General features: G+C 43.4%; 3 protein-coding genes and 1 non-coding gene across 15 annotated transcripts; 3 read left to right on the forward strand and 1 right to left on the reverse strand.

Annotated features, from left to right (window-relative positions):
• The first annotated feature begins 182 nt into the window (after window positions 1-182).
• Window positions 183-2,057, forward strand: mustn1b (musculoskeletal, embryonic nuclear protein 1b). The gene is made up of 3 exons (XM_040202700.2): window positions 183-369; window positions 479-602; window positions 1,610-2,057. Exons 1-3 carry the CDS (start codon window positions 361-363, stop codon window positions 1,732-1,734), a joined length of 258 nt encoding a protein of 85 aa, XP_040058634.1. The 5' UTR covers window positions 183-360; the 3' UTR covers window positions 1,735-2,057.
• On the reverse strand, window positions 1,039-1,110 carry trnae-cuc (transfer RNA glutamic acid (anticodon CUC)). The gene has a single exon. It is a non-coding gene; the product is annotated as a tRNA-Glu (tRNA).
• Window positions 2,058-3,366: 1,309 nt separating the features above from the next.
• Window positions 3,367-10,991, forward strand: LOC120834617 (inter-alpha-trypsin inhibitor heavy chain H3). 2 transcript variants are annotated; one of them, XR_013453233.1, is made up of 22 exons: window positions 3,367-3,558; window positions 3,774-3,803; window positions 3,967-3,990; window positions 4,483-4,637; window positions 4,781-4,885; window positions 5,018-5,180; window positions 5,303-5,413; window positions 5,553-5,681; window positions 5,887-6,003; window positions 6,094-6,262; window positions 6,351-6,476; window positions 6,560-6,741; window positions 7,307-7,492; window positions 7,588-7,727; window positions 7,824-7,984; window positions 8,111-8,137; window positions 8,241-8,294; window positions 8,663-8,776; window positions 8,890-9,091; window positions 9,189-9,607; window positions 10,152-10,263; window positions 10,358-10,991. XR_013453233.1 is itself a non-coding variant. In XM_040202693.2 (22 exons), exons 1-22 carry the CDS (start codon window positions 3,448-3,450, stop codon window positions 10,494-10,496), a joined length of 2,730 nt encoding a protein of 909 aa, XP_040058627.1. In that variant the 5' UTR covers window positions 3,367-3,447; the 3' UTR covers window positions 10,497-10,991. The 2 variants fall into 2 exon arrangements, 1 of the variants encoding a protein (XP_040058627.1); XM_040202693.2 differs by having other exon boundaries at window positions 9,189-9,361.
• A 128-nt stretch (window positions 10,992-11,119) lies between these two features.
• On the forward strand, window positions 11,120-21,433 carry LOC144388962 (inter-alpha-trypsin inhibitor heavy chain H3-like). Of its 11 annotated transcripts, none has more exons than XM_078092355.1 (23): window positions 11,120-11,453; window positions 12,851-12,886; window positions 12,993-13,016; window positions 13,821-13,978; window positions 14,060-14,164; window positions 14,259-14,421; window positions 14,509-14,619; window positions 14,715-14,843; window positions 14,962-15,078; window positions 15,158-15,326; window positions 15,641-15,766; window positions 15,907-16,088; window positions 16,207-16,392; window positions 16,850-16,983; window positions 17,138-17,298; window positions 17,510-17,539; window positions 17,669-17,767; window positions 18,130-18,243; window positions 18,332-18,533; window positions 18,902-19,077; window positions 19,179-19,290; window positions 19,409-19,588; window positions 20,769-21,433. In XM_078092355.1, the coding sequence occupies exons 1-22, from the start codon at window positions 11,373-11,375 to the stop codon at window positions 19,545-19,547; spliced, it is 2,754 nt and encodes a 917-aa protein (XP_077948481.1). In that variant the 5' UTR covers window positions 11,120-11,372; the 3' UTR covers window positions 19,548-19,588; window positions 20,769-21,433. The 11 variants fall into 11 exon arrangements, 8 of the variants coding, with proteins under 8 accessions (XP_077948481.1, XP_077948482.1, XP_077948480.1 ...); XM_078092356.1 differs by lacking the exon at window positions 20,769-21,433 and adding an exon at window positions 20,226-20,286; XM_078092358.1 differs by adding an exon at window positions 13,607-13,666 and having other exon boundaries at window positions 11,316-11,453; window positions 19,409-21,433.
• Window positions 21,434-22,867: the final 1,434 nt, after the last annotated feature.

Consider the following 22,867-nt stretch of genomic DNA (forward strand, 5'->3'; position numbering starts at 1 on the left):
GAGACGTGCTCGAATCGACTTGTAGCAACGCGCTGAGGGACACAAGTCCCACGACAACATTTTGGCAAGACTGGGGAGAGAGAAAACAAAAACCCACTTAAGAAGGGCCCTGAATGATCAGCTGTTGGCCTGTGACCTCATCGGTAAAAGGAGGGAGACCCATTGCAGCTGTACCATCGCTCACGTCACACCTAATAATACACACTGACAACAGGCCGAGGGACAGGGGGCCTGACTCACTCCCGGGGTCTAAAGTAGGACTATATATAAAGCTCGCTGGGGGACACCGAAGCCACAAAAGCAAACAGCGAATATCCGTCTCAGTGGGTTTGTGGACTCCGAACACCATCTTCAATCACCATGTCACAGGTAAGTTTGGTATTTACTGAACTGGAACACAGTGCTGGGAGGCGGACCGGCTGCTTTCTTGCTTCTTCCGTAACAGTCATAACCTTCCCATCTTTGTTATTCACTCCAGCCAGCCGAGATGAAGAAGAAGAAGCGTCCCCCGATGAAGGAGGAGGACCTGAAAGGCGCTCGCAGCAAGCTGGGGCTGAAGGGCGAAGTCAAGAGTAAGACCTATGAGGTCATGGTGGAGTGTGGTGAGTAAAGCCCTTCGTTAATGTTGTTTCCTCTGACTCTGAAAAATAAGACATGTGACCTGTCACCATGTCAGATGTAAATAAGTTAAATAGACCAAATGAATAAATGTTTGAAATGATAAGCAATAAAGAAATAAATACATATTGTTTTTTAGAACTGTATGAAGTGAATTGAAGGGATCTATTTCCCTGTAGATAAGTTATTCATGCAGTTCTTCCTTACATAAAGCATGTCCTCACTGATAAATATGCTATTTTAATTTAAATCCAACGTAAATTACAATCATTTTTTGATGCAGGCACGATTTGTATTATTTGGGAAGTCTTTTATTAATCCTTCGCATGAAGAGTTCAGTTTCCAGCTAAAACATTGTTAACAGCAATGACGGTCTTGCATCCACATCACCACTTCGTGAGTTTATGTGGTAAAAAGTCGTTCCCTGACCGGGAATCGAACCCGGGCCGCGGCGGTGAGAGCGCCGAATCCTAACCACTAGACCACCAGGGAAGTTGCTAGATCTTGTCAACCGGTAGATTTTCACTCCGTGCTGTCACAGATACCATAATGGCTCTGGCATGCGGTTTGAGTCTAGCCTACTTGTAGCCTACTTGTAGCATTTGCTCCACTTGCATTTGTTTGACAGCAACTTTACCTCTTTACATTGAAGTTTCTTCACATATTGCACTATTTTACAAATAGGAATGCAGATACCGTGGCCTTTCAATTTTACCCGTCCACATACGTATTTTGTGTGTGTCAGAGTCAAAATACATAAAAAGACTAAATGGATTGTCTGCAGAACAGATGAAAATACACATTTTTCTTTTTACTGGGAATGTTGGCGAGCGAGCAGCCCCCGAAACACAAGACCAGCAGAAGGATGAAACAAAATACAGCTGTTGCAGATATTTTTTTGCTCTCACGTTATTGATACCGCGGTGGAGGATGAGCAGTCGAGCTCTTTCTTCTCTGATGAGCCTTGTCTGTGTTTCCCCTCTGTGCTCAGAACGCATGGGCAAAGTGGCTCCGTCTGTGTTCAGCGGCGTGAGGACGGGGACAGAGACGGCTCTGGGAGCAGGACAACCTGCTGCTGCTGCCAAAGCTCCTGGAGCCAGTGTGTTCAGCAAGTAGACACACTGCAGGGCCAAAGAGGAGCGCTGAAGAAACACGCGGCCGTCTTCAGGTTTCTGATGGCGATGCTGCATTACGTGGAGATACGATGATATATGAGAGATAGATTGCATACTTTTTATGCCAGTATATTGAGCGACAATATTGTTAAGCAAGCAGTTTAGTTACTTGGTCATTTGTGCGGGGGGATTGGATTGTAATGTGGCGGATGAACTGTGTGTGAAATGTGAGATTTATTATCAGTGTTGACAGATTTTTTTAAACTTTTTTTTTTTTTTTAACTGAATATTTTTCCTAAATAAATGATTCCCCCTTTATTGAAATGTTATTTTTACTGGTCATTTACCCAAGTCGTCAAACAATTTGTTACTGCTGATTTGACTTTGTTTGTTATTACTGTACACAACTAAAACCCTGGTATGAACTTAAATGAAAGGGGACTTTGGGAAAGACCTTTTACATTAAGCTCACCTTTTGCGTACATCAAGTTACCACAAACACTGATCCCTAACATATACAGACGCAGGGCAACGGTCGGGCACAGAGTTCATTTCTGTCCTCGGGACACTCGGTGGGTTGATTCAGCAAGATGAGAGATGATTCAAGTTTTTGAACCATCAAGTGTGAGATTTTTGCCCCGTGCCGCTCTCCGCCCCCTTAAACAAAACCTCGTAGAGGTAGACGATGACTTGGTCACCAGGGCACAGATTTTCTTTTAAAGAACGTATATGTGGTGAAGTTTATTTGTCCCAGTGTCACATCACACTGGTCTGATTCTTCTGAGTGCACTATGCCTGTGGGTCAAAGCTACAACTAATACAGTCAACAGCTTCTGGTGCACGATTTAACTCCAGAAAACAGACCAGAGTCCGTTTGATTTACTGGCACGCCTCTACTCCCAGCAAATGGGGAATAAAGTAAACACGAATATGAAGCAGGAAAAGTTGGCCGACAGCAAATGTGCTGATTATTCAAAACAGTAAAAGACACTGTGATACATGTAAAAACTTGTAGTTAAAAAAAAAAGTATATTCCAACATATATTTTTGTTATAATCCTCTCTAGGTAATTGTGTAGGTAGAGGGTATAGCTATAGTTGTATCCAGGTAAACAGACAGTCAGGTCAGGCACAATAACATTCCAAGCATGCATGATTATAGAGATATGGAGACCGAAGAGTCTTTGCCATAAGATCGTTACGCAGTTAGGACAGAGAGGGAGGGTTTCACCCAATGGAATGGTCAAACAAAGGTATGAACTAACGTGTTTTAACCCGTCGTCGTTCGGGTGTGTGTGTTACTGAGAGTTTCTGATCTGTGAGGGTGTGTTGCGCCTCACCACGAGTTTTAGACGAAGAGTCACCAAGTTAGTTAGAGAATGTATAATTGAGACACTGCAACACAGATATGACTTACTGCTGGGACGTTTTATACTATGTATTTAAACTAAATAAAATGTGGTTATTACTTGTACTATTGCTATATGTTAAATGCTGAAACAGGGGATGGTCAAATCGCAAAATTTCACAATCCCCCCCTAAAGCAGAACTATTTTCACTGTGTGCACCTCATGGCCTCCTACAAAGCTACGGTCTGTTGGTCAAATGCTGCATGCCAAAGCAAACCCCAGCACACGTTTTGTCCCTCCTCTTTCTGGACAGAGAGCCTTTTTCCTCAGCACTGAAGTCAAAGGCTGTTTAGTAGAAGTTTGGTCATGTCTGGACTGCAGGGTGTTGGACTGCTGCTGCTGCTGTGGGGCAGCGCCGGCCTCCTGCTGCCCGGCCGGGGGGCTCTGGTCGTCTCCAGGGGTCATGAAGCTCTGCAGGTAACTTCACACGCAGACCTTTCATGGGCTTTTGGAAAAAAACATTATTCTACAGCAAAAGTTATTTTATTTATATTTTTTTCCATGTTCTCTCTTTGGTTTTACCATCACATTATTAATTGTAGCTTCTCATCTACGTGTCCATATACACAGAATGTTATGCTTTTTTTAATCTTAATATCATGTTGATTAAGACTGCTGTGCTTTTATTTAAGGAAACAAGAGGAGCTGCAATATCCCTGCAGGTACGCAACTTCAAGCAATTTACGAATAAACAGTCCTTTTAGATTAAACTTTAAAGTGAGAAAAATGAAGTTATTCACTATTACTATTACGTAATGTGATATAATATTGATGATTGTTCAAATTCAAGAAGAATCTCCTCCTTGTTTCTTTTCTTTCTTACAGAAAAGAAGTACAACAGAGGCCACGGTAAGAAAATAAACCATGAGTATTGTTTGTTTCTATTAATGATCACAGGGATTTGAAATATTCAGTTCAATGCATTTGTATTAATCCTGTAATGGTATTCAGCAAATTAAAGGAGCAGACCCAAAAAGTAGTAAATTAAATAAGAAAAAACTCAATCAATATATCGGCCCTTCTCTGGCAGATTCATTTACAGGTCAATACTAATGACCAAAAAAAACCTGAAAAGGAGTTTAATTTTAGAATGTTCCCTCTATCCCCGTCTGAACAAAACCGCACCAAGGGTTGACTCACCGAATCGCTCTCGCACAACATTACCACTGTGGAATCAGTGACTAATGTCCTTTGGAAAAAGAAAACGTCGAAGTTGTGTTACGGTTTGATTGGCAGCAAACTTTGGCCCCATGACCGGTTTGGTTTAAGGCTGCGTGTGAAGTTCTTGTGGTCGGAGGCTTTCCCGAGTGTTTCAACCCCTTTCCGCTCCTTCTGTTCCAGGTGGAGGTGCACAGCGTCAAGGTGGACTGCACGGTGACGTCTCGCTTCGCCCACACCGTCACGACCTCCAAGGCTCTGAACAAGGCAAACTTCTCCCAGGAAATCTTCTTCGAAGTGGAGCTGCCCAAGACGGCCTTCATCGTCAACTTCAGCATGTCAGTGTGTCTGCAGCCTGATTTCCCCTGTGTCAACATTCCTGCTTGCACAATGACCATCTTTGTTTGACCGTCGTGGACTAAAGTTCAGTTTTCGCCATTACGCTGTGGTTTATTAAACTCTCCATGTTTGATCCTAACAGGGAAATTGATGGTGAGGTGTACGTTGGGGAGGTGAAGGAGAAAGAGAAAGCCAAGAAACAGTATGATCAGGCTGTTTCCTCTGGACGGACTGCCGGCCTGGTTAAGTGAGTCGGTCCAGATGAAAAATGAACACAGTATGAAACACGCAATTTTTAAAAAAGCATTCTGTGTCGCAACCTTTCCTGATTCAGGGCAGATCATTTATGAAATCCATTGGTGTCTGTGTTTCATCGCAGAGCTTCTGGAAGGACGATGGAGAAGTTCTCAGTGTCTGTGAACGTCGCGGCTGAAAGTAACGTGACTTTCGTTCTGACCTACGAGGAGCTCCTCCAGAGGAAACTAGGCCAGTATGAGATACTGACTCGGCTTAAACCCAAACAACCGGTGCACGAGTTTCAGGTGAATCCACATTCAAATCACTCTTGGTTCATTTCAGATATTCTGAATGAGTTATTTACCCTTACAAATGATATCTGCCTCTTTCTGTGCATTTGTGTGTGTGTGTGTGTGTGTGGAGACAGATAGTGGCGAACATCTACGAGCCTCAGGGCCTTTCTTTTGTGGATGCCCATGCAACTTTCCTCTCAAATGAGCTGCTCCCCCTGGTGGAGAAAACCGTCACAGACAACAAGGTACACAACACAACAGGCCTTAAGGAAGTTTCCTCTGATCCGTTCCGGAGATCCTCACTTCTTTTTCCACACTTAATAAACTCGATTAATTCAAGACGCCGGAGTAAGCCAACTAGTCCTGTTGTTACCCCTTTGTCAGGCACACATCTCTTTCTCGCCGACGATGGACCAGCAGAGGAAGTGTCCTGACTGCGACGGAACACTCATTGACGGAGATTTTATCATCAAGTATGACGTGAAGCGAGCACAGAGTCTCGGGGACGTTCAGGTCAGCTGTCAACAAATACTCAGCATCTGCTGAGTAATACCTTTTTGAATCAGGCATCACATGCAAAACTATTCAGATTCACTTTCATGTTATTATTCTTGAGACTGAGTTATATAATAAAACGTTTTAGAGGGAGAAATTCCTGCAGTTTTGGCTTTTTCCTTCTTTCCTGCACATTACCGCTCATTGATTCTCATCTCTTCAGATTGTAAACGGATACTTCGTGCACTTCTTTGCTCCACCTGACCTGCCCAGAGTCCCAAAGAACGTAGTGTTTGTGATTGACAAGAGTGGATCAATGCGGGGAACAAAAATGATACAGGTGAGGGTCTGTTTCGACATTTATCTGTTTTATTGAGCAGCGCATGCACATACAAGTATTCTGACCCCTTGACCTTATTACTCCTTGCAGACACGAGAGGCAATGCTGGCCATCCTCGAAGACATCGACGAAGAGGACCACTTTGCCCTCATCCAGTTTGATGATCGTATCGAACCTTGGAGGGAATCACTCAGCAAAGCAACCAAGGAAAATGTGGCTGAAGGCATGGATTACGTCAGAAACATAAGCGATAGAGGAGGTTAATGGCAAAACAAGTCATACAACTTTAATGCTAAATGTCATTTTAAAAGAGAAAAGTAACTGATTTGTTACTTTTTTCCTCCAAGGAACTAATATCAATGATGCTGTTTTGAGAGGCGTTGACATGCTGATCAAAGACAGGCAGCAGAAGAATCTTCCAGAGAGGAGCGTCGATATGATTATTTTACTCACAGATGGAATGCCATATAATGGTGAGTGTGCACATACAGTATTACCCGCCGTATATTTGTGTGAGTGCACATTTAATTTGTTTGTTGTACCCGTGCGTTTGAAGGAGAGATTCATCTACCGACCATTCAGACCAATGTTCATTCTGCCATGGGAGGAAACATGTCTATGTTCTGTCTCGGATTTGGAAACGATGTGGATTACTCCTTTCTGGATGTGATGAGCAAACAAAACAAGGGAGTGGCCCGCAGAATTTTCGAGGGTTCAGATGCCGCCCTTCAACTTCAGGTGGAGCCTTCACGCTGTCATTATATTTCCAAGCCAATTCCTACATCATATTAAGTTGAATTCAAAATATACCAGCTACTGATATGAGTTGCTGCAGGAATGAGTCTTAAAACCTGCAGTTGAGTTTCACTATCGCACTTTCTCATCTCGATAGTAGTAGTAGTAGTAGTAGTTTTGTGTTAGAAGCCTAAAATAAGGTGTGTGATTAAAACAAGAATAGGATATTTTACGTGTCCTGAGAAAAGGGGGTAACGCTAACAGGTTCTAAACACATCATTACAACTAGCTCTTCTTAACAGCCAGTTATGTATTCTCGCACTCATACAACCATGGTGTAGTTTGTCTATAGGCCAACGTTGGCGTTATACTACGGCCTGTTGTGTTTGCCCTTCAAAAATCCTTGAAGCTGTGTTTGCTTGTGCAAGTGATCTGATCTGAACAAAACGTGGGTGATCGTAGACGTCTGTTTGCCACAGAGATTATTTTCTATATAATAGTCCAAGATGCAATGCAAGAATCACATTCACTTTTTGTCAAGTTGAATGTGTGTATGCGTTTGTTCCAGGGTTTCTATCAGGAGGTGGCCAATCCTCTCCTGTCAGAGGTGGATCTGCGTTATCCGGACAACGCTGTGGACTCGCTGACCACCAACCACTACACCCAGTTATACAACGGCTCAGAGATAGTGGTGGCCGGTCGTTTGATGGACAATGATCTGGACAACTTCATAGTGGAAGTGTTCGGCCAAGGGGTGAGGAGGAGGAGCGCCAGAAACGGAGACAATGCTGAGTTGGCGAGAAGACGTGTGTTTATTTAGAGATCTTTTTATTTCTCCGTTTCTCTCAGTTTGAGGAGGACTTCACGGTGCAGGGCCAAGCCAGTGCTGTGGACTGGGACATGATGTACCCAGATGAGGAGTACATCTTTGGGGATTTCACAGAGCGTCTATGGGCGTACCTCACCATCCAGCAACTACTGGAGCAGAGGTCTGTCATTTAGTAGGCTAATTTCCTTCAAGCTCATACCCGGATCCACTCAGGTGGTTTTCTGAATGTTACGCTTCTACGTTTTCCTTCGTGCAGCAAGACAGGTTCCCCAGAGGACAAAGCCAACGCCACAGCCAAGGCCCTGCACATGTCTCTGGAGTACAGCTTCGTCACCACTCTCACCTCCATGGTGGTCACCAAGCCCGAAACCGAGGACGGGCCAGACAGCCCTCTCATTGCTGATAAACTGACTGAAGGTGAGTGAGGAATGAAAAGGTATTAGAAGTGAAAACCGGGAAGGCTTTTTCCTTTCTGCTGTCAAGTATTACCGACGTTTTTTTCCACATTTACTCAAATTGTCCATTTGTTTTTCTTTTTGACAGAGCAAAGACAACAGACAGAAAGAGTAGGTAAGACAGTTTGTTTTACCATACAGCATAAAAATATAATTCTGTGATTAAGTCTATTCTCTGCATTGCTTTTAATTTTCAATGTGTTTGTTCTGTTTTGTAGCATATCTACACCGCCCCTCTATTAATGCCTACCCAGCATCACACACATATTTAGGTAAGTTCACTTTAGGCAGTGGTAGCTGACTGTGTCCATCATCTTGTCAAGTCTGTCAGTCTGTCAGTCCATCACAACAAATATAATACACATTGCCAAGAAAATCAATGCAGATGTTGATAGTCTTGACTTTTGCCATCATCAAGTCCAAATCTTGAAAAATGCAATGAAATATCTCACGTGCGTGAAGGATCAACACTCTAGTTTATAGCCAAAAACCTACAAACCTAATGGTAACATGCTAAACTAACACTGTGAACATGGTAAACATCTGGTGTGCCTGGAGACACTTGGTCTCGTTGACATGTTGCCATCAGCAGAACAGAGTGATTTCCATTGTGCTCGTCACTCTAATGTGTCACCCGCAGTGGATGGAGATCCTCATTTCCTGATAGAGCTTCCTGACAGACACGACGCGCTGTGTTTCAATATCGACGATAAACCGGGAACCATTTTCAACCTGGTCAGAGAACCAACACAAGGTGTGAGCCTTGGATCCTGATCCGTCATTACTTTCTTACTACCTAATTATACCGAGCAGTTCGAACCCTAACCCTAACCCTAACCCTGACTGAAACTTACAATGTCTCCCCAGGTATTTTGGTCAATGGCCAAACCATCGGAGACAAGAAGATTCCTCCTGATGGTAAAATCAACACCTACTTTGGCCGCTTTGGCATCGTTCACCATATTCTGGGGGTGAGGCTGGAGGTGAGCACCGAGGACATCTCAGTGCTCCAGGATGACAAACTGGTCCAATTGTTGTGGTCTGATACAGCTTCTGTCACAGGACCCAAGTAAGGAAGTCAAAGACAGCTTTCTCTCTACGTGTGAAAACAAAAATCCAGTTCAGGATGAACAGTTGTCACCTCCTTCCCCTTATTTCTCCTCCAGCATGGATCTTTTCTTGACCAAGGATCACAGCCTAACAGTTAGCCTGAAGGATTCTGTCAAGTTTGTCATCCTGCTACACAAAGTTTGGGAGAAGCACCCGTACCACCAGGACTACTTGGGTTTCTACACCCTGGACAGCCACCTCCTGCCCCCCACTGTTCATGGCCTTCTAGGTACAACACGCATGTTGCATGTTTTGATGTGTAATGAACAGTCAAAATTAAGTGATATGGATTACATTTCTGAATGAATGGATTGCCTTAAGTCTTTCATATTGTTACTTATGCGGAGTGCTTCATTTCATAGTACATTTGGCAAGTCCAAATTTTACAGTTGAGAATTGAAAATAGCAGTTCCAGCTCAAGCGGAAGTCCACCTCATTGTGAACCCATTTAGGAAAAACATGGAATGAGTGAATGGTAAGAACCTTCAATTAGAATCTCCAACTTGCTTTACAGAGCTTTATAGTGAGTTTCACATAGTTTTGTTCTTTGGTTACGACTTTACTGTTTTAGTGTCCTCTCACAGCGGCGTATTCTGATGCAGCAGGGAGCTGTTTTCAGTGCCCAAGTTCTAATCTGCCACTGTACAGCTGCTCAGAAAAGAGCCATAATGTTGCTTTGTGTCTGCTGGATGTGAAGACGGGAACTTTGCTTTTTGGCTTCAAATGAAACATGATAATTTCCTTAATCAAGACTGTAGAATTATATAACGTAGCACTAGATTTATTTTACTTCACAAATACTTTTTTTTTTTACTTAAGACAGAAACAAAACACTTATATGCATTAATCCTAAATTCACACAGTATAAACAGATGGAGCCTTTTTGACGTTACTCTATAACAAACATAATAAAGCTCAGATTATTTTACTGCAGTTGGCAGTTAGTGATGGAGAATTACAGGGCCAGAATGATTCCATTAAAAAATGATTTTTACTCTGAATGCTGGGTTGTCCTGCAGGTCAGTTCTACCACGGGATTGAATACGAAGTGTCAGACCTGCGTCCAGGTGAAGTTACGGAGAAGCCAGATGCCACCATGTATGTGAAAGGACAGGAGCTCAATGTGACCAGGTAAACTACCTACAAATACACAAGACTAGATCTCAACCTGGAAGAGTCCTAAATGAACGAATGGCCCTCGTGGCGTCTTTGTCTCGGCCCACAGGGGCTGGCAGAGAGACTTCAGGAGGGATGTGAAGAACGGAGACAATGTCCCCTGCTGGTTTGTTCACAGCAATGGAACGGGCCTCATCGACGGAGATGCAACAGACTACGTTGTGTCAGGCCTCTTTAAACGAGACTGAAACAAACAGCTTACGCTTCCATGTCCAACACAGAAATAATTCACTTCAATTCATGAATGAAATATTCAAGTCTGCCTGTACGTACACCATGAATGCTCTGACATCTAATGACCAGCGGCGAACGCGCTTCATCACAGTACTGCATGAACCATTTCCCTGTTTCAATCATTTGGAAGTATGATGGTAACAAAACAGTAAGAGACACTGGGAGTGAGCATAATTACTTGTACTGTAATAATCTGGATGAAATGGACTCGAGTTGGACTTTATATATTAGATAAGAGTCAATATTTGTCATTTTAAAAGATATGTAATAACTTTTTATTTTAAATTGTTTTAAAATGGTTGTTTGATGATTGTGGCACATCTGCCTGTTTTTAATAGTTTTAAGTGTTTGGTAATATCAGGAGCTGAAAATATATAACTAATGAATGTATGGTTTGCTAAAGGTAAACCACATGAAACCTAATAAATGTCAACTCAGTGGTCACACAATATCGAAACATTTCTTCTCATGTGAAAAATCCAAGAAGATTATTCAAAATGTTTAGATTTCATTCTCAACAAGATGTGCGCGTGCTACACACACACACACACACACACACACACACACACACACACACACACACACACACACACACACAAACACAGGAACGTCCTGAAATCAACGATACACAACTATTGACCGTAGAAGCGCATTTTGAGCGCAACAATGTGTTTACGGGAAACGAAGAACCTTTCGGAAGGGGGGGAGGGGGGGGGGGGGGGGGGGGGGGTGCGTGGAGTAAAAGTCTGACGGGAAGAGCGAGGATTTGATCCCCACATGCCTCGACTTCCCTGCACGCTGGTTGTCATCCCCTCATCCGTTAACCGGCCATGCCTGCGCAGTGGGGAGCCGCGGTGCTCTGGACGTGCGTCTGCATCGGTCTCGCGGGATCAGCCGTGGTCGTCTCACAGGTATCTGACACGTGCAGCATTTGCATCGTTGACAATGTCTTTTTTTTGTTTTAATGTTTATGTTCAGCTAGGACTCGTTGCATTAGCACTTAGGGTCCTGCAACTTCTAAAGTTCTACGAGTTGATCTAAATCCACAGGCACGCAGTTGACGCGCGGCGCGTGTCTGGCAGCAGGTTTCCCGGGAGAATATTTGGTCTCGAAAGTGTCATTGTTGTACTTATATTTAAAAAAAACGAATCTTAATTCGAGTTTTCTCACATTTTGTTTTGTACCGTTTCCACAATGTGCGCATGCGCCGTCCACTGTGACGAACACGAAGCGAGAAGTGACATAACCAGATTCAGGGAAGTCACATTGACAGCAACGTGAATTTAGTTTCCATAACTAACTTATCCTTCATAAAGATAATGGAACATTTTCTCCTCCCACACCGTGTGGTCTCCTTCCAAGTGCGTCCACTGGTCACACCAACCTGTGTTTTTTTTTTTCATGATGTTTGTTTCTTTCTTATTACATTACTGCACTTTGTGCATTGCAGGATGATCTCTTACTGTATATTACATATCCCGAGGTATAGGATAATAGTTGAGCAGTGTCGGGATAGTGATAATCCTGCAAAAACTGAATGATCAATAAATGTGTTCCATGTTGAACTGATGGAGCTGCTGTGATGCCACATATGCAGCTATAAGCAAGATGCATGAAAGAGTCACTGTCATTTTATTAATAATGCATCTCAGACTCGGCGTCTTTTACGCCTAAAATTCTTTAATAAACCATCTTTAATAAATCAACATTAAACATTTTAAAAGTAGCAGAAACACCAGTTAAAAAACGAGGCCTCAATAGACCATAATGTCGTGTAGCTGCAGGAAATTCTGCATTTCGACTTGGAAGAAGGTGAGTCATTGTGTTTACTGCTGTTTTTCTCCTCCTCTCTTGTTGTGGCCCCCAGACCACCCACGCTTCATTTCTCTAACAACATCCTGTCATCTCCGACTTATTGACTTATTTCATAACTCGCAACTCCACTAGTTCTTCTGCTTCTGCCACCTGCCCACACACTTTTCCCATCGATACAAAGATCCGTCTACCAGTTTGATCTTGTTGCAACCAGTCGGCCTGCCTAGTGACGTGTGTTTATTACTAATAGCTTGATTGTTGGGTGACCTTTACATCCAAACTCCTTTCCCATGCCTGTCTCAATGTCTTTGTCTGATTCTGTAGCCACGCGTAATCTACTCTTAAAAGACTTATTGTGAAAGAGGGAGGCAAAGGTATGGAAGCCTTAGAAAGGAACTACACACACATTTTTAAAAACCCGTGTCCATCATGCCTCTGTGTAACTAAGGCAAAATGGGAAATCGCCATTACCCTGCTTTTCCTCGTGTTACAGGAGACCAAAGAATCTATGGGCCCCAGGTCAATAAAGGTACACAAAGTTATCGTTTATAATATAAGTATAAACTACCGCTGTGATTTTTCTTTTATCCTGCTGAAAATAAATGACATTTTATTGTCTTTTTTATCTTCTACAGAAAAGAAGCACAAACTCTGCAGATGTAAGGAAACTTTTATGATATTGTTATACAATTCTGTCAAAGGAGAGGCAGGACCTTTCTTAACAACAAGGCATTTCTAAATGTATGTCAATCTACGATAAAATATTAATAATGGGTATAATAATTCAATACACACAAGCCCATAATCAAGAGGACTGTAAGCTTTCTTCTCACTGTGGTGGTTTTGTTAGTTTACAAATTGAAGTCCACATTTTCAATGAACCTCATTGCCTCCAGATGTCTCTGGTTGCAACGATGATCCATTGCGATGTATTTCTCTCTACTCTTTGCTTTGCTGGAGATAAAACACATGCTGAAGTCTTTTGTCTATTGTTTGCATTAAAGTGACGTCTCTGGGTTTTGAGACCGGAATATTTCGGGAACATTTCTCATGATCTCTGATCCACAGTTCAGTAGGGACTCAACAATAAGCTCCTTGTTCTCTTGGTCACTAGCCTTGCTGTGATATGATGTCTTAGATTGTTTTGTGGATTTGTTTTATTGTAGATGAAACCTTTTAGAAACTGTTTTTTTAGGCAAGCATGCTGATTTCCTCTTTCACTGTCACATTTTCTGAATTCAACCAACAGGGGGAGTGAATAGTAGACGTTTCAGGCTAACGGAAAAGCTCCAGGGGTGAATTGCAGAGGGTTAGTGACACGAGGGGCAAGTCTGAACAGAATCAAAGGACGTTGCTAGAAACAGAAATGAAGCAGTCAGCGTGTTGACGTTAATGATTGCAGGTAGGTAGGGAGGCAATGTGGAAAATGTCAGGTGTAATATGAAAAGCGTCCGTCCTTCCAGATGGTGGAGGTGCACAGCGTCAAGGTGGACTGCACGGTGACGTCTCGCTTCGCCCACACCGTCACGACCTCCAAGGCTCTGAACAGGGCAAACTTCTCCCAGGAAATCTTCTTCGAAGTGGAGCTGCCCAAGACGGCCTTCATCGTCAACTTCAGCATGTCAGGCTAAAGATAATACTTCACTGTCAGAATGCATCCTGTTTTTATTCATCTTTTGACAAGTGTCTTTGACCCTCAAAGGGAAATTGATGGTGAGGTGTACGTTGGGGAGGTGAAGGGGAAAGAGAAAGCCAAGAAACAGTATGATCAGGCTGTTTCCTCTGGACGGACTGCCGGCCTCGTCAAGTGAGTCCAACTGAGACATGTCACAGACGGCACGAAGTCTGTGTTGGCCGTGTCGTAAACAACACATGAAAGTAACACGAGAACAATATCGCAGAGCTTCTGGAAGGACGATGGAGAAGTTCTCAGTGTCTGTGAACGTCGCGGCTGAAAGTAACGTGACTTTCGTTCTGACCTACGAGGAGCTCCTCCAGAGGAAACTAGGCCAGTATGAGATACTGACTCGGCTTAAACCCAAACAACCGGTGCACGAGTTTCAGGTGGGACACACTTTTCACAGTTCCTTTAGTAATCACACATGTTTCTGGAGGAGCTAATAAAGTGAGTGTCTGTGTTTCTGGAGACAGATTGTTACAAACATCTACGAGCCCCAGGGAATTGCTTTTGTTGAGGCCACTGCAACCTTCCTCTCCAACGAGCTGCTGCCCCTGGTGGAGAAAATAGTCACAGACACAAAGGTAAAGGGTTAGAAAGATATCTATCCCGTTATTTATAAGATTATCGATTCACTTTTTGATGGTTTTATTAACATAAAGGACTCTGTGTCTCTCAGGCGCGCATCTTTTTCTCACCAACGCTCGAGCAGCAGAGAAAATGTCCAGGCTGTGAAGACACCTTAATTGACGGCGATTTCCTCGTCAAGTACAATGTGAAACAAAAAGGGGGCATTGGGGAACTTCAGGTCAGTCTCCAGGAAAGACTTTACTTACTATTTGACGGCTGTTCTCAGTTCAAAGACAACAGTGCCCTTGTCTCATATTTCCATGAAAGTCTTAATCACATCCTGTGTCTCCCTGCAGATTGTGAACGGTTACTTTGTGCACTACTTTGCTCCACCTGACCTGCCCAGAGTCCCGAAGAACGTGGCATTTGTGATTGACAGGAGCGGGTCGATGAGCGGAACGAAGATCGCACAGGTAAAACACTTTTTTTACCCCGACACTGTAGAAAAATCGCCCTGCACATCTTCATGTATGGATGTGGGAACCTCTGCAGACCCGCGTTGCGCTGGTGGCAATTCTGAAAGACCTCCACAAAGAGGACCACTTTGCTCTGATCCTGTTTGATGCTAAGATTACCACCTGGAAGGAATCTCTTACCAAAGCAACAAATGGAAATGTGACTGAAGCCATTGACTACATCGGGAAACTAAAAGACAGGGGAGGTAAGAGGAAAGCAAATTTTACCAACTTTTTGCCACTCAAAACTCAACTCAAAAAATGTTGGTGGGCCTTTAACTAATAAAGTACCGGTAACAGTTTGGAACAGCCTGTCAAAGTGGCGTAACAGTAATGTTACACAACACTGAGCAGGAACCAGCAGTCCGTAAAATAACACCGATTTTACAGTTAAATTTGACTTTAGATCGCATCACAGCGGTGCGTCCGTTGATTCTGAACTGGATTATTTCTAAAAGAAAAACTTGAGGAATCGTTTTGTAGTCAACATTGATCTTCTCATCGTATTATTCCCTTTCAGTCACTAACATCAATGGTGCCGTACTGAGGGCAGTGACCATGCTGGAGAAAGAAAGACTAAAGGGGAACCTGCCAGAGAGGAGTGCTGACATGATTATTTTACTAACTGATGGGATGCCAAACAGCGGTAAAATGCATTCATTTGGAAGAACATAATAATGCATCCTAGAGGTTTGAGTTTAAAAAAACGTAGAAGTAAGTCAAGGAGCTTGAGGCACGCAGCCATCAAACGCTCATAGATAACACTGCCCGCTCGTGTACATGTAGGGGAGTCCAACCTGGAGAAGATCCAGGAGAATGTGCGCTCTGCTATCGGAGGGAAGATGAATATGTTCTGTCTTGGATTCGGAAATGACGTGGATTACTCTTTCCTGGATGTGATGTCCAGACAAAACAAAGGAGTAGCCCGCAGGATCTTTGAGGGTTCAGATGCAGCCGTTCAACTCCAGGTACATTGGATGCAAGCTCTGTGCATGTTTGGAGATTTTCTGTTGTGGTTGTGTGTTTGCACGTTCGAGGACATTCAGAATGAGGCAATGCATGATTTAGAGTGTGTCTTTGTTGCAGGGTTTCTATGAAGAGGTGGCCAGCCCTCTGCTCTTGGAGGTGGACCTGCGTTATCCTGACCAAGCAGTGGGCTTCTTGACCAAAAGCCACTACAGCCAGTTGTTCAACGGCTCAGAGATCGTGGTGGCCGGCCGGCTGAAGGACAGTGACGTGGATAACTTCTTGGTGGAGGTGTTCGCCCTGGGGGTGAGAAAAGGACAGCAATATAACAATAAAAGCATGAATGTGGAATATCCGCTCATGGTGATAAACAATATGTGAAGTGTCTCTCATGTGAAACAGTTCCTCTTCCTGAATATTTAATGTTGATAGTGATATTGTAATCAAATTAAACTTCTATTTCAGATGGTTACCATGTGGTTAAATGGTCACGGTAACCAGAGGATTACTCGTACTCACTTGATTCCTCAACTTTCCCTCAAAATTTAAATTAGTCCAATATTTTGGTTTATTGCAAAAAAAAAAAGACATTCCATCAACCTCAGCTGTACTTCTTACTATTAAGAAAACGTTAGCCTGATAACATATTAAATAAAGATGGTGACCCTAGTGAACATTACAAATGTAGGTAAACATTTTGAAAAAGGTTTAGTGGACTGTTGTTCTCTCGTATCAGTGGCTCATCTTTGTCCTCTTTCATCAGCCTGAGGAAGACTTTCAGGTGCAAGGAAAGGCCAGTGTGGTAAACGTGATCTACCCGCACCAGCAGTACATCTTTGGGGATTTTTCAGAGCGTCTGTGGGCCTACCTCACCATCCAACAGCTGCTGGAGAACAGGTTTGTTCTTCTGAATAGTGTCGGCCATCTTTGTTGGTACCTGCACCAGGATTTGACTGTGAGAAATTACGCAGATTATATCTTTTTATTGCGTTGTTGTTGTCATTATTATACAATCAACTACTTTTCTCCATCTTCCTCTTTAATCTCCCAGTGACATCGGTACTCAGAAAGAGAAAGACAATGTTACAGCCAAGGCCCTGGACTTGTCCCTGCGATACAACTTCGTCACCCCTCTCACCTCCATGGTGGTCACCAAGCCTGAAAGGGAGGACGGGCCAGACGGCCCTCTCATCGCTGACAAGCTGACTGAGGGTGAGGGAAATGCAACCGGCCATGGTTGATACAGACGTGTAGGGGAAATAATTGATAGTGATCCGCTAAACTGACCAGTAAATCAAATAGATAATTTATTTGAATTGTATAACGTTTTGTTACTTGATTAGAAACTTGTTCAACCATTAGTTAGAAAATGCCGGGGACAACCTGGTGTTGTGTGTTTACCAATTGTTTCCCTGTTTTCCAGACCAACGGCAGAAAGCAGAGAGGCACAGTGGTACGATTAATCATTCAAAACACCCTTTTTTTTACCATTACATCACTGAGATACTCATGCATAATTCATGCATCCCTTTTTGGGCTAAACCATTTTACTGAAGTATGCTTCTATTATATCTGACAACAGGTTTGCCTGCCCATGGTGGCAGCAGCAGCCGCGGCGGTTCCCGTAGTAACTTTCGCACTAGCAGGATCCGTAGCAGCAGTTTACGAAGCCAATCCGATGGTAAGCCTTCAATGCAGAAGTTCTGATACAATGTTCTAACAAGTAAGTGTTTGTTGTTCAGGCCACTTCACTTAAATACTTATTTAAAACAAGACTTGTTGCATTTGATTCATTTGTTTTATTTAGACTAAAACAATTATAGCCTTTTCTGCCACATCAAATCCAATGATCTGTTACCTAAAGTCTATTTTGTTGTTGTTGTTGTATATTTTGGTTTGTTTGTGTTATTTCACCGCAGTTGTTAATCGATTCACAAGTATATTTGTATTTCGTAGTGAAGAAATGCGAATAGCAAACACACTTGAGTTTGACTGCTCTGCAGGCTCTGTGTCGGACATGCTGCTTTGAGGTTTCTTTTGCAGTGGACGGAGATCCTCACTTCATGATAAAGCTGCCGGAGAGAGATGCCGCTCTGTGCTTCAACATCAACGACAAACCAGGAACCATTTTCAACCTGGTCAGAGACCCGAAATCAGGTCAGCCCAGATTTTTTTGAAAAACACAAAATATTTTTTTAAATGTTGAAAATGTGGCTAAAAAACTCAAAGCTGTCACTATTATCAGGCTTTGCGGTGAACGGCCAAATTATCGGCAAGAAGAAAGTCGTCCAAGATGGTAACACCAACACCTACTTTGGCCGTTTTGGTATCGTCCACCAGAAGCTGCGGCTGAAGCTGGAGGTGAGCACCCAGGAAATCTTCGTCTTTCACGAGGAGAAGCAGATCAAGCTGCTGTGGTCGGATACGGACTCCGTCAGAGAAATGAAGTGAGTAACAGTCCCTTCCAAATATTGTTGGACAATCACGTGTGAATGATACCAAATGATTTATAGAATTATTTACGGTGTTTTGTTCACGTTGGGTTCAAATAAGTGCAGAAATGTAACGACATTGTTTATCAGTCTAAAATTACCTGCATTAAACACACAAAAGCATGTTAACAACCCACTTCCAGTGTATACCAGTAGAACTCCACTGAAATATACACTATTTTAAAATGAGGGTCAGTAAAAAGTGGAAATCAAAAACCAAATCTAAACTATAAATTATGGTTAAATGACATGGACATCTTTACTTTGGTCCACAACTTTGCTGTCAGCTATTTGTCACAACGTTCCTGTTTGTTTTCCTCCAGTCTGGACTTCACATTGACTAAAAACTGCACCCTGACGGTGACGCTGAGGCACTCGGTCAGATTCATGGTCATCAGACACACAAAGGTTTGGAGGAGACGCCACGACCAACAGGACTACCTGGGCTTCTACACCCTTGACAGCCACCACATGTCTGCCTCTGTTCATGGTCTGCTAGGTAGAGAACTGCCACGCACGAGTCTCAGGTCACAATGAAGTGATGCCGCAGCAGTTTGCTGATTCCTCCGTTTTTATAACTCAAAGGATTTCTTCCCGCAGGTCAGTTCTATCACGGGGTTGGGTTTGAGGTGACAGAACTGCGTCCAGGTGACGTCCAGGATAAACCAGATGCCACCATGTATGTGAAGGGACAAACGCTCAACGTGACCAGGTGCTCCAGTCTCCTCCAGTTGGAACACACGCATAATGCATGCACGGTTAACAAGCGTTATCCTTTTGCATATTGTCACATCACCATTGTTTTAGTTTGTGTAACGTCTCCTACGCAGACACTGGCAGAAGGACTTCAGCCGGGTGGAGAATGGAGAAGATATTCCCTGCTGGTTTTTTAACAACGATGGAGCAGGCCTCGTAGATGGAAGAGCCTCAGACTACATTGTGTCTGGGATTTTTAACGCTGACTTTTGAATCTTCAGAATTGGCCCGCATTGTAATGGTTGCACATTAAAGTGAGTCAGTGTATCTTCATTCAGACCTTACACACATGCTGAAACAAACACAATAATGCAATTGTTAACTTTGCTAGAGGATGCACCTTTAAGTATCTAATTGTCAGGTAATTAAGTTTACTTTCATTCTCCGTATTCTCTTTTCTGTCTTTATTTCACTATTTTCGCCTCGAATGACACACCGCGTTGTGTTTCCTTTTGTTGTCGTTGTTCAAAGCTCTGTTGTTAAGTGGACACATGTTCGGCATGTTTAACCCCTCGGCCCGCCTCTTGAACTTGTTGAGCTCTACCTTTTGAGCTGTCAGTCATTCAGGCGGCGCTCGCAAACTTTCTTTTTTTCTTTGATCACACACACACACACCGCACTCACCCTTGAAAAGTACTTACTGTTGCAGGCGGTACAGTTAATTGGGGCATACTACTCCTTATACCAAGTCACCTTGAACTTTGACCCTTTCGCTATGGTGCAAAGAATTGTGTTCCAGAATAGCCAGAAAAGCAGGATTAGAACATCCTGGTAATTTTTAGCTTAATTGTTACTGACATTAATTAATTGGTATGCTAGCACAGATACTGTCGTTGTGCCTCTGATTGTGTTGTAGTGACTTGATTTGATACAAATTTGTTTCATCAACAGCTCATCACATCACACCTTCCCCGTCTCCGTCCTCCCTTATAAAGTCATTTGAATTAGTGTATTTTTGCATTCACTGTTAGTTTTGTGCGGTTCTTGCCTCGCTTTGTGTGTGTGTGTCTGTGTGTGCACACCGTAGTGGTACAACTCGCCAGCTCTTATTACATAGCTGTGCTGTTTGTACTAATAGATCCAGGACAAGTGTGTTGACCTCAGTCATGTCGGAAGTTCAGGAGTTGAGAAGGATTTTCTTAAGGGGATCTTTGCCCGAGTGTTTGCTTGAGTGTGTCTGTCTCTTGTGTGTGTGTGTGTGTGTGTGTGTGTGTGTGTGTGTGTGTGTGTGTGTGTGTGTGTGTGTGTGTGTGTGTGTGTGTGTGTGTAAGCTCGGCTGATTAACACCAGATGTGCGGGGCTCAGGGTGTCGGCAATAGCTTGAGAGGGCCCCACTGTACTCCACTGGCCCCGGTTAAGGAAAATGCTCAAGCGACTTCTTCACACATGGCTGGAATTAATATCTCTGTTGTTCATCCCTCGGATCCCCTCAAGGTCACAAACATCAGGTCACTGGGAGTCTTGATAAGGAGGTTCGTGCAGGCGGTGGATGCAGGGCTCCTACTCTCCACTAGAGGGCGGGAGAGGGCTGTACAACATCTGCAGCGTCTCGGCTCAGGTCCCACAACCACGTTTGACTATCGTGGGATGTTTAATTCCAAGTACATCTGCAGTTGCCCCCTTCTTATAAAGCACGGGAACATTGTATTTTTGTTTGGTGGTTTGAATGACATTTTTAAGAGAAACGGCGTACTTAGTTTCACACAGTGACTGGTGCAATATTTTGAGAATTTGACGTAGTGACGTTTGCAACTATGGGTTAACTAATATTATTTTTTGATCACTTTATTCAATTAGTTTTTGTTCTAATGTTCTAAAATTGTGAAAAAAACGAGCCCAAAGTGAAATTGAATACTTTGTCTAATTAACAACCAAAGACGTTTAATTTACAATCACGCAAAAGAGCGAAGAGCAGCAAACCTGATAATGTGTGTTTATTCCCTTTTATGTAGGACAATATTTTGAATATTTCAATTATTGGTCTTAACTGTCATTTGGGCACAGCGCGAATGATTTGTTGTTTCAGTTATGCTTTTCGTAATAGCTGGAATCAATGTAAGAATAATAATTCTGAAATAAACGTGGTATATTACCAAAAGACATCACTTGCCAAAGTAAGTCTCAAAAGGAACGTTGCATTTGTAGCTGCACCCAAATAAACGTTGCAAATGCTAAAAAAAGGGCCCCAGTAGAACCGGAGTGCGCGTGTCTCTGGACTTCACGTCACCTCTCTCACTTCAACCGCACTTTTTCAACTCACCTCCCAGGTCTCACCCCTTTGCCCCCCCTCCCCCTCTCCCTCCCCCCTCTACCTTTTGTCCTTGTGTGAATATTTCACATTGCTGCTGCCGCTGGTGCGTGATGCGGCGCACTGAGCGCTCATTGTGTGCACGCAGTGTGGGTGCTGCGGTATGCGGCCGCTCGGCGTGTGGTGTGTCGTGACAGGCGTGTGGCCGCTGACGCCAGCCGGCCGCCGGCCTGCCTCTCTGTCTGTCTGTTCAGTTACACCTGACCGACGCTGACATCGCCGTGCCCACACACACGCACGCACGCGCGCACACACACACACACACACCATAAAATCTGCGCTCACATAATACATTGCACCACTGAACATGTTTCCAAAAGTAAAATGATTCTGGGTCATCGATGCTCTGTGGACTTCAATGTTTGACACCAGAATTCCATCAAAATGCAGTTTAATCTGACTCTAAAGATGATTCATTTAAATGCATCTGTTGCATATTTACTGTCGTAAATAGTAATAATATTTTGGCCGATTTGTGCAGATATTTTGTGTGGATTTTGTACAAGGTGTATCTTACCCTCCTGCACCAGACATTTTGCCCGCTGCATTTATTTTACATTGAAAATGCAAAAGTCGAGTTGTGTGTGCGTGTTTATTTTTTTCCCAAATGTGCTGTGTGTACGTGTGTCGTGTGGTGCAGTGAAGGCCAGGCGCCGTTGCAGCGCACCGAGGCCTAATCCTCGGTATTTAGTGTGTTCTCTCCGGCTGCCGAGGTGAAAAGTTGAACCTGGTGTTGACCTTCTCTTGAGAGAGGGCTTAGCTCTGAAGTCAGGCGCAGGCCAAACGCACAGGGAGGATATTCTCAAGTTCCTCTTCGCCTCCCTCTCACGTGCACCGCTCGTCTCCGCGGCCGCCCTCCCCTCCCACGCGGAAACAATTAGCATCTGTGATAAGAGCCGGTACATATTTCCATCATTTTATCTCGTCGCTTTTGTTTGTTTGTTTGTTTTTTTCGATCGTGACAAAAGTCTTGTGTCGCCTTGTCACGGCGCTGTTAATCACCACTGCATATCGTCTAGGTGCACGAGCTGCAGAGAAGAAGGAGGAGAAATCGACTGATAGGGGCCTTATGTTTGTCACTGCAGGGAGTTGAATTCCAGATGGAGAGATAATGAAAAGAACAAGCAAACAATTAAGCAAAAATAGACAAAGTGGGGGGAAGAAACCAGAGCAGACTGACAGACGATGGAAATGATGTTTGGATCAAACCCAACATATTTTTTTA

This window comes from Gasterosteus aculeatus, chromosome 17, assembly GCF_964276395.1.
Source record: "Gasterosteus aculeatus chromosome 17, fGasAcu3.hap1.1, whole genome shotgun sequence".
Taxonomy (NCBI): Eukaryota; Metazoa; Chordata; class Actinopteri; order Perciformes; family Gasterosteidae; genus Gasterosteus; species Gasterosteus aculeatus.